The following is a 15,407-nucleotide window of genomic DNA, read 5'->3' as shown; positions in this document are numbered from 1 at the left end:
ATATATATCATATTCATAGAAATTAATTCATAGAAATGAATTCAAAATTTTTAAGTCTAATTTTAATTTATAATCTCTTGCAATTCAAAAATTTTATTTGTGCAAATACTAATTAAATATATTAAATTTTATAAGAAATTATTCATTTGAAATAAAAAATTAATTTTCCTTAAAAATGACATAAATTATAAATTAAAAATAAAAAAATAAATTTTTTAAATTAAAACTTAATAAAATTATGTTCTATTTATTTGACATACAATATATTTAACATTTATGAAAAGAAATTAATTTATTTTACAAATTTGTAATTTATGGAGCTAGTTTATTGTATACACATAACAATATAATATATTATTTATTTTTTCTCTGAAATTGTAAGACAAAATATTTTATTAAAGATTCATGAAATCCTATATCTCTTAATGGGATCCAATAACTTGAAACTGTGAGTTTAAGATACAATTATAATTTATAAATTTACATTTACAAGGCTTATACTATAATTTTAATATTAAAATAAACTTACAAAATAATGCTATTTCAAATTTTAAATGGGTTGCAATAAACCCCAACACCGCCAATCATATAACAAAACTTAAAATGTAAAATAAAATGAAATTTCAAAATAAAATTAAAAATTTATGTAGCATTATACAGCAAATGAATTATCTGTCAAGAATTTCACAAATAATCATTCTTCTTGACAGTTAGAAAATTAAAAAAAATAATTGATAGATAAAGCGAGTAAATTAATAATATTACATACATGCTATTAAAAAATTTAAGTGAGCCATATGCGTAATTACAAGGCGAGTTTTTTATCATATTAATTTCTAGATAATTAATTAATTTATACTTAATATCTAACTTGTTATTGTTATTGGGAAAATAAGTCAATTTAATGAAAGGTACAGCAATAAATTACTTAAGTGAATAAATATATATCAAAATATATAGTCAATATGAAACAGGTCCATTCATACTGCAATAGATAGAATTTCCTTCGTTGGACACATATAACTTTGGCTCTTTTTGCTTGCCAGGATAATAAAAAATATCAAATATGTAAATGTGATATCAATCAAGACGAAGATAAATGGAGCATTATATTTGGATCTTCTAATGCTGATAATGGTAATTCACTTTTCTCTTCTTCAATACGGGTATCTGAGATTTTTAGGAACTTAATCACCTTTTCTGTAGCAGCAATTCCACAACTGCTTACTTCATTCTAAAATAAATTATTTATATTTTCAAAGTTTCTGATGATTTTTTGTATGAATAAAAATTAAAAATAATTACCGATGCCGTTAAATTCATGAAATTGAAAAATTTTTGAAGTACAGATACCATAGTTGTAAAATTATTATCGGGAAGTCTGCTGCGTACCAGCAATTCATAATCCTATAATTAAAATTATGTTATTTTCTTTTATACTATTTTATAATATATTCTTTTTATATTATTTATATTTTTAATATCAAATTTTTAAATTTATTACCTTGTTATCCATTATTAAGTAACCAAGTAAAAGCACTACATATGCTCCTATTAAAGTGTGTTCCATATGACGTCCAGCTTTTTGTAATACTATAAAAAAATTTTTTAAATTATATTTTATGAAGTTTATTTTAAGAGTTAGATAAACCAGAAATTATACAAACATTTTGTAACAGTTTCTTCAATAAATTCTTCTTGAGATTTAGTCGTTGTTGATACAGTTTCGGTTTGTTCAGAATCTTTTTTACCATCTAAAATAGCATCAGTTTTTTGTTCTTCGGCACGAGCTAATTCTTCTTGTTTATAAAATAGATCGATTAAACATTCTACTCCACTTTCCTCTGCTTTTTTATATAGAAATAAAATTGATATATTGAATTTATATTAATATATTAAAGATATAACGTATTAAGTAATAATAAGATATATTAAGTTTATAAGAAAATAAAATAATTTGTAAAGTATTTACCATCAAAAATATTTTCTATTGATGAAGGAGCTTTTGATTCGATAAGAAGTTGTTTATTATCATCACATTGTTCCACTAAATTTATCAATAAAATCAAAGCTAACATCATCATATCAAAACGTTTTTCTTCAGGAAGTGATTCGGGTACGCGCAATAAAAGATATAGACTGCAATCTAAAACACCTGGTTGTGAACCTAATGATTTACTTCCAAAAGCTGAAATAATTGTAAAATATCGTATTATATTTTTTAAAAATAAATTGTTAATATTTTTTAAAAAGCAAAACATAATAAAATCCTACATTGTCTGTTAAATCGATGTGTAAGATTAATAAGAACTTTAATAATAGCAAACAAACATTCTCTAATAACAGCACCAGTGGAAGTTTTATCACTTGGATCTATAGTAGGATAAATAGGAATTTCTTGTCCACAGAGATGATATAAATTTGCTAAAGTGCTGACTAAAATTCCATTTTCATATTTTAATAAATATACTTGATTTTCTTCATTCATATGAGTAACCTGAAACATTTTTTATTGATAAAAGAAAATTATTATTGTGATTTTTACACATGTAAATATATTTGATGTAAAAATATATAAAAATATTATATTGTTTTTATTTGAGAATATATATCTTACATTTTCTAATACACGTAAACATCTATCAACTTTACGTAATTTATCTAATAATGGATCTGTCCAATCAGATTTTGTAATATTTTGTGTATTAATATGGCGATGACAATCTCTGATTGTTTTTACAATATGTTCTAAACCACCCAATTCTCTAAGTTCTTCCTTAAACCATTCACCAGCACGTTTTGATGTAAGACTAAGAAGTGTCTCCATAGCAAGTTGACCAACCTAATTCAAAATAAATTTCTATTTAATTAATTTTTTATATTTTATTTTTTATTTTCTGATTATGAATAAAAATAATACGTACAGTTATATTATCGAGATTTAAATGTTTTGCATGTCCTTGAGCTTGAATATCAGCGCATAACTGGCGTACTTTTTCTTTATTTTTTAACAATTCTGCTCGACTAAGGCCACAATCATCAAGTGCATCCTTGTGACTGGCATCAGATTCTAACAAACTTAACATTAGTTCTAAACAATCACGATCTAAATCCATAGCTAAACGATCTTGACTTAATACAAACATTACTGTTGCTGTACATAGAGCAAGACTCTACAAAATACATAATTTTGTTTAAATAATAATTTTTATTTATTAATAAAATTGATAAATACATAATATATATATTTTTTAATTATACTATATAAAAATAAAATTGTATACCTGATCTTTTGTAGCATCATGAAGAGCTTTAAAGAACTTAGCAACAGTTCCATGAGCACGTACATGCATACGAAATGCAGGTGCCATACATTTGCTTGCCAATCTTATAGCTGAAAGGCAACGAGTAGCATTTGGATTGTTTTCTCTTAAAGTATCTAATATATATTCAACATCATCATTAAACTCTTGAAATTCTCCACTTTCTTGAATTTGATGAGCTTTTTTCACATTTTTTACTACTGTGTAGAACTAAAAAAATAAATATTATTTAATATTAAATATTTAATAATATATAAATTATATAATATACATACCCCCTTTATCTTCCTACCACAACGAACACTTGTTATAGCATCAGATTCATCTTCAAAACCTGTATCAGTTTCAGGATATGTTACAACTCTTGTTAGTTGTGAAGGATCAAATTCTTCTTCATATGCTACAGGGCCTGTTCCACTATGAGATCCTGAAGCAATAATAGGTGTACTATTTCCAACATTAGAAGTATCTGTAGTACTAGATTCTTTATCACTATCACACCATTTATGTTTGTACAGTGCTCTTCTTTTATTTCCATTTGTTGCACCTGTAGAGCGACTTTTAAAAATACTTCCCTTTTTAGTAGCAGGTTTCTGAATAGTTGTACATGGAGTACTTAATGGCTGTGATTCTGTAACTGTACTTGTTACATGTAATGCTATATCATTTTCTGCATTACCATTCACACCTTCACTATCATCACTTCCAGAAAACCAATCTTGGTCAACTAAAGTTTTAGCTGTAGCTGTGTCATTATCAGTAATACGAGTACTTTGTTCTGTTTCTACTTCAGTGTCAGGTTCTGGTTCTGGATCTGGTTCAGTTTCTGGTTCTGGTTCTGGCTCTATTCCTAACTCCAGTGTTGATTCTGATTCTGATTTTAATTCTGATACTGATTCTAATTCTGGTTTTGATTCATGTTGTGAAGAAGATTCAGAAATTACTTCATTTGTTGGAATATCTATAGAACAATGTTGAACGTCATCTGGAACAGTTTCTGTATTTTCTTCAGTCTCTGAAGTATTTATTATCATTGGTCTTGTTTGCATAGGATCAGAATCACTTGATAATATATCGATTAATTCTTGAGTTGTAGTTGGCAGTGGCTGATCACGCCCAATTAATGGTTCAATTGCTGGTTTACAAGAATATGTAGAACCACAATCAGTCTTAACAATATCATAATGAGATATTAATGTATTATTGGAATCGGTAACAGATTTCCTAAGAGTTAAAGAAAGACCAGAACTATGTGAATTAGATGTTGCTGTAGATACAATAGAAGATGATGTAGTTAAATCTAATTGTAAATTTTTTGCCCGACTACGGGTAGTTCTACGCATTTCTGAATTTTCTAATGGTATTGATACAGTGGAGATAATAGGTTCTTGAGAACGAACTGTCTTATGATCAGATTTTAATGTATCTACATTAAAATTTTTGCGTTCCATATCTACTTTTGTAGGACTAATGAGAGGTGTAGAAATTCTATAAGTTTCAGGTTCTGGTTGTTGAGTGTTTTGTACATTTCCACAGACTAGTTGTGCTGTACCCTTGCATATTCTCAATACAATAGGAGGTTTTCCTTCTTCTCTAATAGGAGGATCATTATTAATTCCTTCTAAAGTATCTGCTACTTTTTTAGTTGGAGCATTTGATATTTTTGTTAAAGATTGTTTCGGTTGTGGTGGTGGTGGTTGTGGAGAAGTTTTTTGAGCACGAGCTCTACCATAATGCGAATCAGGTACTTGTCTGTATATTGCCACATCCTGGCGAGATTCTTCTATTGAAGATGGAACATTTCTACTCTTAAAAAACTTTTTAGGTTTAACAATTGGTGGTGCAACATCTGGTTTATTGTCAGGATCAGTTTCAAAAGAAAATGGATCTTTCCCAGAATTTACACGAGCATTCTGATTTCCATAATCAAGTTTTACTCTTTTTGCACCAAATGTATTATGGATATCATCTCTCCTTCCTATAAATAAAATAATATTAGTATAATTTTTTGAAAAATCTTAATTATTTACAAAATTATTATTTATATGTTATAATAACAATAAAAGCAAAATATATATTAATATATCTTTTAAATTAATTTCAATCAAAACAAAATATTTTAAATATATAGAATATAAGATAAAATCTTTCTAACAATTTTATTATTAAATATTAAGTACTAAACATGCTAATAATTTATTAATTAAGTAAATATTTATCATAAATATAAAATATAAAATAAGATAAAAAAAATACATACCATTGATATTCGTACTTCTGATAGATGTAAAAGATGTTATACCCCATTTTCCAACAGTACCTGCTGATTTAGCAGCAGAAGGTCGATTGCTATTTTCTCTAAAAAGCTTATCAAATTGAATACTCCCAGGTGTCACACTACTGACCTTACGACTGTAAGATTTTGTGTAACTACGGGACGTCATACTGTATTCTTCAATATTTCAAAAATGTTCCACATCTCAAAAGACACAAGTGATATTTTTCTTCATTTTTTAAACTTAAATATAGGAAATAAGCATTGATTGTTTGTACACTTACGAAGAAGTGTTATGAGGAAAAAACCTCAGTTCATCGGTCGCGTATTATCCGCGTTGATAATTAAGAACTTAAAAGAAAAAATCAAGAAGCAATATCTTCGAAACATATGAAAGAAACAAACGCCATGTTTCATTCGCTATTTACCTCGATGCACAAATATACGAAACTGTAACTTTAAATTCGATTTATATTCAGAAACATTATTTTTAAATTAATTATTTTCAATTCTATATTTGCACTTAACTTTAATTAATATAATTTTTATATGTCTATACAAATTCAACTGGAAATATTAGTCATAACATGATCTTGAGCCATCTGTCGATGTTTTTCGTTTCAAGATTTAGATACATACCATACACAAAAAAACGAGTAATACAATACACAAGATCGTAATACTTGTCGTTCTATCCAGTAGGTAGAGCTAAAAAGTTGTCTTCTACTTTTCATCTACTTTATCGATAGAAAATCATCCAATCAAAATATGTAATGAATTAAATTATTTTTCATTCGATTTTTTTTAAAAAAAACTTAGGAATCTTTAATTACTTTTTAATTATAAAAATTTAAAAAAATTTAATTATATACATATTTATACAACATATATTCAAACGTGTAAATACACATATATTTTATATATTTATTGATATATTTCTTTTTCATATTTTATTTAATTTGTTTTATTTGAAGAAATTTTATATGAAAATTATATATGTATATATTATATATCATTATATGTATATATTATATGTACATATTAATATAATTATATATATATATAATTATATTATAGTTATATATATATATATAAAATTAATGTATAATAAAAATTATTTTTATAAAATAAATATATATTTTATTTGTAATTCATAATTACGAATTTATTTATTTTTTAGTTAGAAATATTTTTTATTTTATAAATTTTTTAATAATCAAATTATATGGGGACATTTTTTTAGACAAAGAAAACGCTATATATAATAGAATTACAGAACAGCCAATAAAAACTGCATTTAGAATCTATTACATAGTAGTGATAACAGTATCAACCTGTCAAGTAGCATTTGTAACTGTCAACAGATTTTATTTTACAGATATTTATATATATTTTATAATGTTTGTTAATTTAAAAATTATATGTAATTCTTCATATAATCGTATTAGTTTTATATGTACGACATAAACTTAAAAATTTTTTAAAATTAAAAGATTGTAAGAATATATACAAATTTTACTTTCTTTTTTCTAATTCTTAAAAGACATCAAAGTATAAAATAATCTATGAATTTAGGCGTGTTTAACAGAGTTAATCTTAAGGTAATAATAACATTTTTTTTATATTATTATATAATATTTTAATTATTTATTTATTATATATTTTAATTATTTATTTACTATAATATTTAATTATAATATATCTATTTAGGATACCCAAGGCGGAATGTATTCCGAATGGGCTTCTCTAAGTGTTTTAATTCAACAAGGCTCAGAAGAAAGTCAAAGTGTTTTAGAAAAATTTTCTCCTGGAGCTGGAAAAGAAGTTGCTTTATCTATTGTACGTCAATTGGCTGCAAATCTTGGTATTACACAAGCAGCTGAACCTAGTCCATTATGTACAGATAAAGAAGTTCAATGGTGTATGGAAGTAATATGTTTTGGATTATCATTACCTTTGGCTGAACATGATACTGTTCGAGATTGTGTTAATGTATATTGTGAATGGTTATCTGCATTATATTCCACACCAAAGATTTGTGTACCTAGACCAATTATAGATGATCCTAATTTCTATGCCAGAAAAATAATCAGTCATTTTCATAATTTGTTTGTTCCACGAAAAGGAGAAGGTAAAATAAATTATTTTAAATTATATTTTTTATCTTATTTTATTTTCATTGTATCATATATAATATGAAAAATTATAATTTCAAGAAAATTTTATTGAGAAATTGGAACTTAAATGTTGGATATATTTTTATCTAACAATTTTTTTGTTATCTTTTTCTTTGTAGTCTGGCCATTTTTATATCAGGATTTAGGTAATTTATAACTAAAATAATTATATTATTCGGTACAAAACAAGTTTATATTTTAATAACAACAATAAATATGTAATTTTTATAAAACATTAAATATTGTTTACAGGAACAGATACAATTAATCGGCAAGCTGTTTTATGTCATAGAGTACTTAGAACATTACAACAAATTGCAAGAGGACCTGCTACTTTAGAAAGAGAAACTTGGGAAAGCTTATTATTATTTCTTATTGGTATTAATGATGCACTTTTAGCTCCTCCAGCAACAAGAGAAGATGCTGGAGAGCAATTATGTGAAAGAGTTTTAGGTGTATTACTAGAGGTATTATATTTCTATAAAGAAAATATTAATATAATAAGAATTAGTAATTAATAAATATAAAAATATTTTTAGGTATGGTTAGTGGCATGTGAACGAAATTTTCCATCACCACCATTATGGCGTACATTAAGAGAATCATGTCTTCGTTGGCGACATAGATTAGCATTAGTAGAACAATGGAATCGTGTTTGTCTTGCTCTTACAGCAAGACTCTTACAAATTATGTATGGTCCAATGTTTCCAGAACTAAAAATAAGTTAGTTATTTTGATTTATTATAATTATTAATATATATATTTATTAATATTTATAAGATATCTTTTAAAAAGCACTTGCTTTATCTAAATCATTGATATAAATTATTGTATAACTTTATTTAGATGATTTTTTGAAAATTTTATCAATTTTTATGATTGTATTAGAAAAAAATAAGATAAAATTGAAAAATAATCAATTAAACTTGCATCTCCTTTCAAAATTTATTCTTATCAATATTACATAATTATATTGTTTTTCATAAAAGTAATTTATATTATTATATTATATATTTAATATATTTAGATGAAGAAGATTCACAACTTGTACCATCTACAATGTCAGATGAAGCAGTAGCCCAAGCCTGGTATAGACTTTTGCGAACTATAGGGGATCCTGTTGATTTATGCAGACCTGCTGTTATTTCACAAACACAAGCATTTTTACAATATGCTATTGCTAGTCCAAATGTAATAGATCCATGTCAACATCCATGTTTACAGAGTTTACCACAAATATTTTTGAAAGCCATTAAAGGTATAGCTGGACAAGTTGATGCTTTTCTTGGTAAGTTTTTTTCTTTGTATATTTATACAATTAAATTGTATAAAATTTTCAAATATAATTGAAATCACATTCTTGGGATCATATATATATGTAAATTATAAATACTACAAAAATACTAAAAAAATTAAAATGATCTCCTTCAATACTTTTCCTATTTACTTTGAAATACCTATAATAGGATATGGAGTTTCCAACTTGCTTTGTTGGTGATGGTTGCACGCAGTCACAAATGTTTTAGGAGTTTCACAGGCATGTTGCTGGGAAGAATGTTGTGTATCTACCATCACATGTGGATCTGCTAGTGCTGGAAGTGGAGGTGTAGGGTGGGATAAATCAAGTAGTAAGGATATGACACAACCTTCTCCTACACCTCCAACACAACGCAGACTTGCCAAAAGTTTCAGTGTAACACCTTCTGCAGTGACTAAGGGTATTGAGCACTTTATCTTCTGGTGTTTTGCAATTATATTTTATCTATAAAATTGTATATATTTTTATTAAATAATGCTTTTTATAAATATCTTTTTTCTTTCTTATTTAAAAAAATATTATATTTTAATAAGTTAAAAATATTGAAATTATATATTAAATTATCAATTATATTTTATATAATTATTTTTATTATAGGAATTCCAAAAGCTTCCTTGATTGGTTTAACAACGAGTCGAGTTTCAAGTACACCACCTATATTGATGTCTAATTCAGGACCATCTTCAGCTTCAAGTACAACATGTAAGAATTTATAAATTATCTCAATAATATAATTTTATTCAATATATTATATTTAAAGCTTTATAGTTATTTAATTTATGCTATATTATTTATGCTATAAACTTCATAATTATTTTATAATTACATTTATAGCTATGACTTCATTAGTCCAAGATATAAGACCCCCTTTAGCTCCAGGACGTCCAAAATGTAATAGTATATTACATCTTTTTGGTGAATGGTTATTTGAAGCTGCATTTATAGGCACAGATGGATGGACACAAAATTTACCACGTAAGCATTATGTTAAATACATAATATTACATATAATATTAAATTTGATTAAACAATATAAAAATTAATCTTCTTAATAAACAGAACCATCAGGTGCATCAAAACGTCCATCTTCTGTACTTGTTGAAGGCCCTAGTTCTTTACAAGAAGCTATTAATGATGTTCCACCAGCTCTTTGTATAGATCGTTATGAATCTGGTAGAGCTGAAGCTTTAGGTGCATTATGTCGAATATTTTGTGCTAAAAAAACTGGAGAAGAAATTTTACCCATTTATTTATCCAGATTTTATCAAGCAATGAATCATGGTCTTAAAGTTGATGAAGTAAAGTTGATGAACTTGACATTATGAAAGAATGTAATATATTTGTAAGAATATATATGATATATATATAAATTTTAATTACAGTCTCGAGAGTGTGGAGAAACATTAGCAAGTATTCTTTTGAATTCTGCTGACTTATTTCGTCTAGATTTAAATGGCGTACAAGTGTTAGTACCTGCAGTAATATCAGCATTAGAAACTGTACTTCCAGAAAAAGATTTAAAACTTAAATCTAATGTTCTATCAAAATCAGATTTACGAAGGGCCTCAATACATCTACTAATATCAATACTAGTATTACCTTTACACTTCCAAGTAATTATATATATAATTAATATTTAAATATTTGTTTATATTTAAATATTGTATATATTTAAATATTTGTTATAATTTTATAATAATATTAAATAGTTTTTCAATAATTTCTATTTTATAGAATCTTACTATTAAAGAACTTCCAACATTTGTAAGTCCAATGATTAATGAAAAAAATCATGTAACATTTGCGCAATTAAAATCAAAACTTATGAATTTGCTTATAAATGCACTACAAGTTGAAACTGATTCTCAGAATACACATATGTTATTAGGTAAGTTGTATTTAATATAATACTATTATTTTTCTTTTAACATATATACAAATTATTCTTTTTTCTTAAGGTGCTCTTTTATTAAGTGTACAAGATTCTGCAGCAGCAGAAGAAGTTGAACAAGTTACACAACCTGATACTATAGCACATGATCCTACTGTAAATTTATTATCATCAGGTTTGTTATTCAACTATTAAATTACATTTATAAATATTGAATGCACTGTTTTATATTTTTTAAAAAATTATCCTTATATTGAAATTTAAAAAATAATTGCAAATAATCATTCCACTAATAAGCTGAATGAATTGAATGCATTATTTTATATTTTTTAGGGAATTATCTTTAAAATTTAAAATTTAAAAAATAATTGCAAATGATCATTTCACTAATAAGTTGGAATTAATATTTCATTATTTAATTCCATTTAAAATGACAATTTATTATTAACATTAATTGCTTGTAAAATAGAATTCAATAATTTTGCCTCATATGCAGTGTAAAATCATAATGCTTAATATTACTTTCTATCTTATTTGCTTTATGCGTGCTTCTAATGTATCATTCATTTTTATTATTATAATTGTGTTTTGTTATGCATTCATCATTGTACTGTTTCATCATTGCTTAATAGTCACCAGTGATTCTGCCAGTCAAATAAGTATATCCAGTGATCAACGCTCGCTCGGTGATACCTCTGATATTACAACTCTTCAAGAGGAATGTATTGCATTTGGTAAATACAAGTATTTTTTATATTAGTTCTGCTTTTAATTATATATTATGCATATAAAAAATGTTTTGGAATATCATCTATTTTTATTTCAATATTTTTGTTATATATTTAAGCTTCCTTTGGGTAATCGCGCAAAAGCTTGCATTTCAAAAAATTTGCATTTCAAAAAATTTGCATTTCAAAAAATAGTATTATATGTTTTAAAAATTACTTCATTTCGCATGTTTTTGATAATTAAAAAAATATGAATTATTGTTACAGATTCAGCTCATGCTCTTTTTGTAAGAGCAACATATTTAGTTTGTCATAGATTAATATCATCATGGAAGACAGATTTAAATATTTCTTTAGCAGCTCTTGAAATATTATCAGGATTAGCAAGAACACGTATTCGTGAAACAGGTAAATTCTAATTCTAATTATTTAATTATAATAGTTATTAAATTATTAATTATTAAATTATAATAGTTATTTTTTAATTTTTAAAATCTTCATACAATTTTAAATGTTTTACATGCAGCGAGAAAATTAACAGGTTAAATTATATTTTTATATAATTTAAAATTTTATTGCAAAATATTAATTTTTAATATAAATTACAGATGCTTTAGAATGTAAACGAGCTGTAAAATGGCTTTGTGATTATATTGCATATCAGTGTTGGCGTCCACCACCAGCTCATTCAAAAGATCTTCATTCTTCTATTGTTGCTGCATTTAGTTGCTTAAGAACTTGGTTAACTGCTCATTCACAATTATTACAAGTTACTATTTTATTAATATTTAATTACAATAAATAATTAATGTCAAAATAAATTTATGTAAAACAATTTGTTTTAGGATAAAGATTGTTTAACAACAGTTTTAGAAGTAGTTGAACTTGGTGTATCAGGAACAAAAAGTATAGGAAAACCTGGTGAACCTATTAAAATGAAAGATGAAAAAGAATTAAAACCAGCGTCTATGCGCGTTAGAGATGCTGCTGATGCACTTCTTACAGTTATTTTGGAACAAGTATATTAAAATTATTACGATTTTAAAAAATAGTAAATTTATAAAAATTATTTTAAATAAATTTATGTTTATAGGTTGGTTATTTCCCTAGTGCATGTGGAGCACAATCATTATCATCTTTATTAGATGAAGTATCACTTTTACGACATTGCAACAGTTGGACTGGTGGTCGAGTTCCACGTCAAGCAGCAGTTGAAAGATTTCGATATTTTGTTGCCGAAAATGCTACTATATTGGCTTTATTAGAAGAACCTCTTGGAAATGATCAAGATCCACAACCTACAGTAACTGTATTAATACGTGGTCCATTTGGAAGACATGCATGGACCATGCAACTTCGACATTTACCAAGGCATAGATCTAGTATCAGAAGTGTAAATACAAATCCAGGTCGACCATTACCATTAGCAGAAGCTGCTCCACGAACAGATTATAAGCCTAAGTTTTTTCCTGATAATGTAGATCGAATACCACATTGTAAAGTGTATGTTAAATTTTATCAATATATTATAATATAATTCAAAATATCTAAAAAAATTAAATTTTATAATATTTAAATTCTATTTAGGGATGAATCTATTCCAAGTTTAGAAGCAGTTATGAATGACAGTGATATTGTGAGAAATGAACATCAAATTTTATCACAATTATTAGAACGTCAAATGACTATCGAAACAAAATACAGTGATGGAAATGATAAAATTTCTGAGGAAAAAGTAGAAGAATGTGTACCACCTCAAATTTGTCACGAATTTCAAACTGCGCGTTTATTTTTAAGCCATTTTGGTTTCTTAAATGTGGAACCTAAAGAAACTAATGAATCTAGAAACAATGGTCTTACTGCTTTAGATCCAACCATTCCAGGATTTTGTTTAGATTTAGAGACTTTGGATAACATTAGTCCAAGAACATGTGATACTGTATACATTTTTTATGTTAAAGCTGGTCAGAAAACTTCAACAGAAATATTATCTAACGTGGTAATTATTTTTAATCTTAAAGTACTTCGTTGTTATTTATTTACATTCATGTAAAATGAATTTTATATTTATAGTTACATGAATCGAATGTATCGTCAAATTTCTTAGAATTTTTAAATTCTCTTGGTTGGCCAGTTTCGGTATCAACACATGCAGGTTGGACTGGCCATATTTCTACTTCATGGAGAGTAACACCACAACTAAATGTACCACAACCAGCTCATAGTGATCATGGTGGAGCTTTATATAATGGTGATACTCATGTACTTTATTGGGCAGATGTTAGTTCAGAAATTGCTTTCATTGTACCCACTCAGTTGAATAATATGGTAAATTCAGATTCATTGGAAGAAACAAGTTATTGTAGTGATGTCAGTGTTAATCAAGGTATAATTTAAAAATAATATAAATGATAATATCAAAGAATTTTTTATTATGTTTATGATGAATTATACAATAATATAATTAATAATTGCAGTTTGGTTCGAAAGAAATATTAGTGAAAGTACTTCTCCACGAAATAGTGGTACAGGACAAAACACAATGCAAAACTCACGAACAATGTCACTTGATTTAGAAAAACAACCATCTAGTTTAACAGGATCCAATTCTTCCAATGCAGATTTAAATAAACCAAGAAAAACAACTAAACAAGTTTTACCTGTACAAATTGATATTAAAATTATAGTTGTTTGGTTAGAAAGTTTAGAAGATTTTACTCATTTTCCAATTGGTATAATTATGCAATATTTATACAAAATCTATATTTCTTTCAATTGAATAAAAAAATTTTCATATTTTATATACAGGTGATCTTCTTCCTTGTACTTATAGTGGTCTTGAGCAATCAAAAATAATTCAAGTATCAGATGTACAAGTAATTTTTCTTCAAGCTCTTAGTAGTGGACTAATGAGAGTCAGATTACAAGGTCCAGTTTCTAGAATTAATTTAGCTACTCCTTTAATTGATGGAATGGTTGTATCTAGAAGGGTTCTAGGAACTCTTGTTAGACAAACTGCATTAAATATGGGACGTAGAAAGAGGCTTGACAATGATAGGTCTGTAAAATTATAATTATGTTTTAATAATATTAATATATTTAATATTTATAATATTTTGCAGTTACCATCCACCACATGTACGTAGACGCTTGAAAATTCAAGAAATGGTACAAAAATATAAGAAAGATTTAACTGAACCAGAATTATTAACACTTTTATTTAATAGTACTCAAACTTATTAAATTTAATAAAATTAATATAAATAAATGAAATTTATATTAAATTATAATAAGGATATATTTCTAAATAATAAATATTTCTAAATAATAATAAATATAATCAGCACAGTAGATATTTAATTTCCCTATATTTTATAATTGAAATATAATAATATTGTTTATTATATGTATATATTATTCATATATCATATTGAATCATTATAATATAATGTTTATAATATATATGGATTCATATGTAATAAAATCGTCTTGTCAAAATATATTTAAAATTAATATTTATTACATATGTTTATCATAAATGCTTATTAAATATCTAACAATAAAATGTTGTAATTATTGATATATTATGAGAAAGTTTTTTATGAGAAAATTAAAAATTTTTTTAAAACAATGTTGATTTGATATTTATAAGAAAGTTATTTATTAACAATATTGTTTATAATAGTAAAAAAATA

The 15,407-nt window shown here is 25.6% G+C and overlaps 3 protein-coding genes across 11 annotated transcripts in view; 1 reads left to right on the top strand and 2 right to left on the bottom strand.

Annotated features, from left to right (window-relative positions):
• Positions 1 to 828, bottom strand: part of LOC102674023 (28S ribosomal protein S31, mitochondrial) — a 3,125-nt gene extending 2,297 nt beyond the window's left edge. Inside the window, exon 1 of the mRNA XM_006612177.2 lies at positions 770 to 828. Within this exon, the coding sequence (XP_006612240.2) occupies positions 770 to 828 (59 nt within the window). The remainder of the gene's footprint in view (positions 1 to 769) is intronic.
• LOC102674162 (protein wings apart-like) lies at positions 309 to 6,251 on the bottom strand. Of its 2 annotated transcripts, none has more exons than XM_006612178.2 (11): positions 5,584 to 6,251; positions 3,599 to 5,301; positions 3,285 to 3,533; positions 2,925 to 3,173; positions 2,618 to 2,842; positions 2,275 to 2,497; positions 1,973 to 2,188; positions 1,668 to 1,847; positions 1,505 to 1,593; positions 1,306 to 1,407; positions 309 to 1,234 (listed from the first exon to the last, which is right to left on the bottom strand). In XM_006612178.2, the coding sequence occupies exons 1-11, from the start codon at positions 5,765 to 5,767 to the stop codon at positions 1,085 to 1,087; spliced, it is 3,570 nt and encodes a 1,189-aa protein (XP_006612241.1). In that variant the 5' UTR covers positions 5,768 to 6,251; the 3' UTR covers positions 309 to 1,084. The 2 variants fall into 2 exon arrangements, with proteins under 2 accessions (XP_006612241.1, XP_006612242.1); XM_006612179.2 differs by having other exon boundaries at positions 1,668 to 1,844.
• Positions 6,252 to 6,807: 556 nt separating this feature from the next.
• LOC102673019 (ral GTPase-activating protein subunit beta) lies at positions 6,808 to 15,214 on the top strand. 8 transcript variants are annotated; one of them, XM_031508751.1, is made up of 25 exons: positions 6,808 to 7,199; positions 7,309 to 7,437; positions 7,502 to 7,729; positions 7,895 to 7,921; positions 8,028 to 8,242; positions 8,315 to 8,498; positions 8,803 to 9,063; positions 9,302 to 9,493; positions 9,691 to 9,795; positions 9,928 to 10,068; positions 10,153 to 10,391; positions 10,476 to 10,706; positions 10,828 to 10,981; positions 11,052 to 11,159; positions 11,617 to 11,718; positions 11,980 to 12,120; positions 12,239 to 12,253; positions 12,321 to 12,481; positions 12,558 to 12,731; positions 12,806 to 13,215; positions 13,300 to 13,711; positions 13,786 to 14,098; positions 14,190 to 14,444; positions 14,521 to 14,770; positions 14,835 to 15,214. In XM_031508751.1, exons 2-25 carry the CDS (start codon positions 7,335 to 7,337, stop codon positions 14,953 to 14,955), a joined length of 4,542 nt encoding a protein of 1,513 aa, XP_031364611.1. In that variant the 5' UTR covers positions 6,808 to 7,199; positions 7,309 to 7,334; the 3' UTR covers positions 14,956 to 15,214. The 8 variants fall into 8 exon arrangements, with proteins under 8 accessions (XP_031364611.1, XP_031364612.1, XP_031364606.1 ...); XM_031508752.1 differs by lacking the exon at positions 7,895 to 7,921; XM_031508746.1 differs by having other exon boundaries at positions 7,309 to 7,729.
• Positions 15,215 to 15,407: the final 193 nt, after the last annotated feature.

This window comes from Apis dorsata, unplaced genomic scaffold, assembly GCF_000469605.1.
Source record: "Apis dorsata unplaced genomic scaffold, Apis dorsata 1.3 scaffold_99, whole genome shotgun sequence".
Lineage (NCBI taxonomy): Eukaryota > Metazoa > Arthropoda > Insecta > Hymenoptera > Apidae > Apis > Apis dorsata.
Note: the sequence above shows the minus strand (reverse complement) of the source record. Positions and strands in the feature narration are given on the sequence as shown.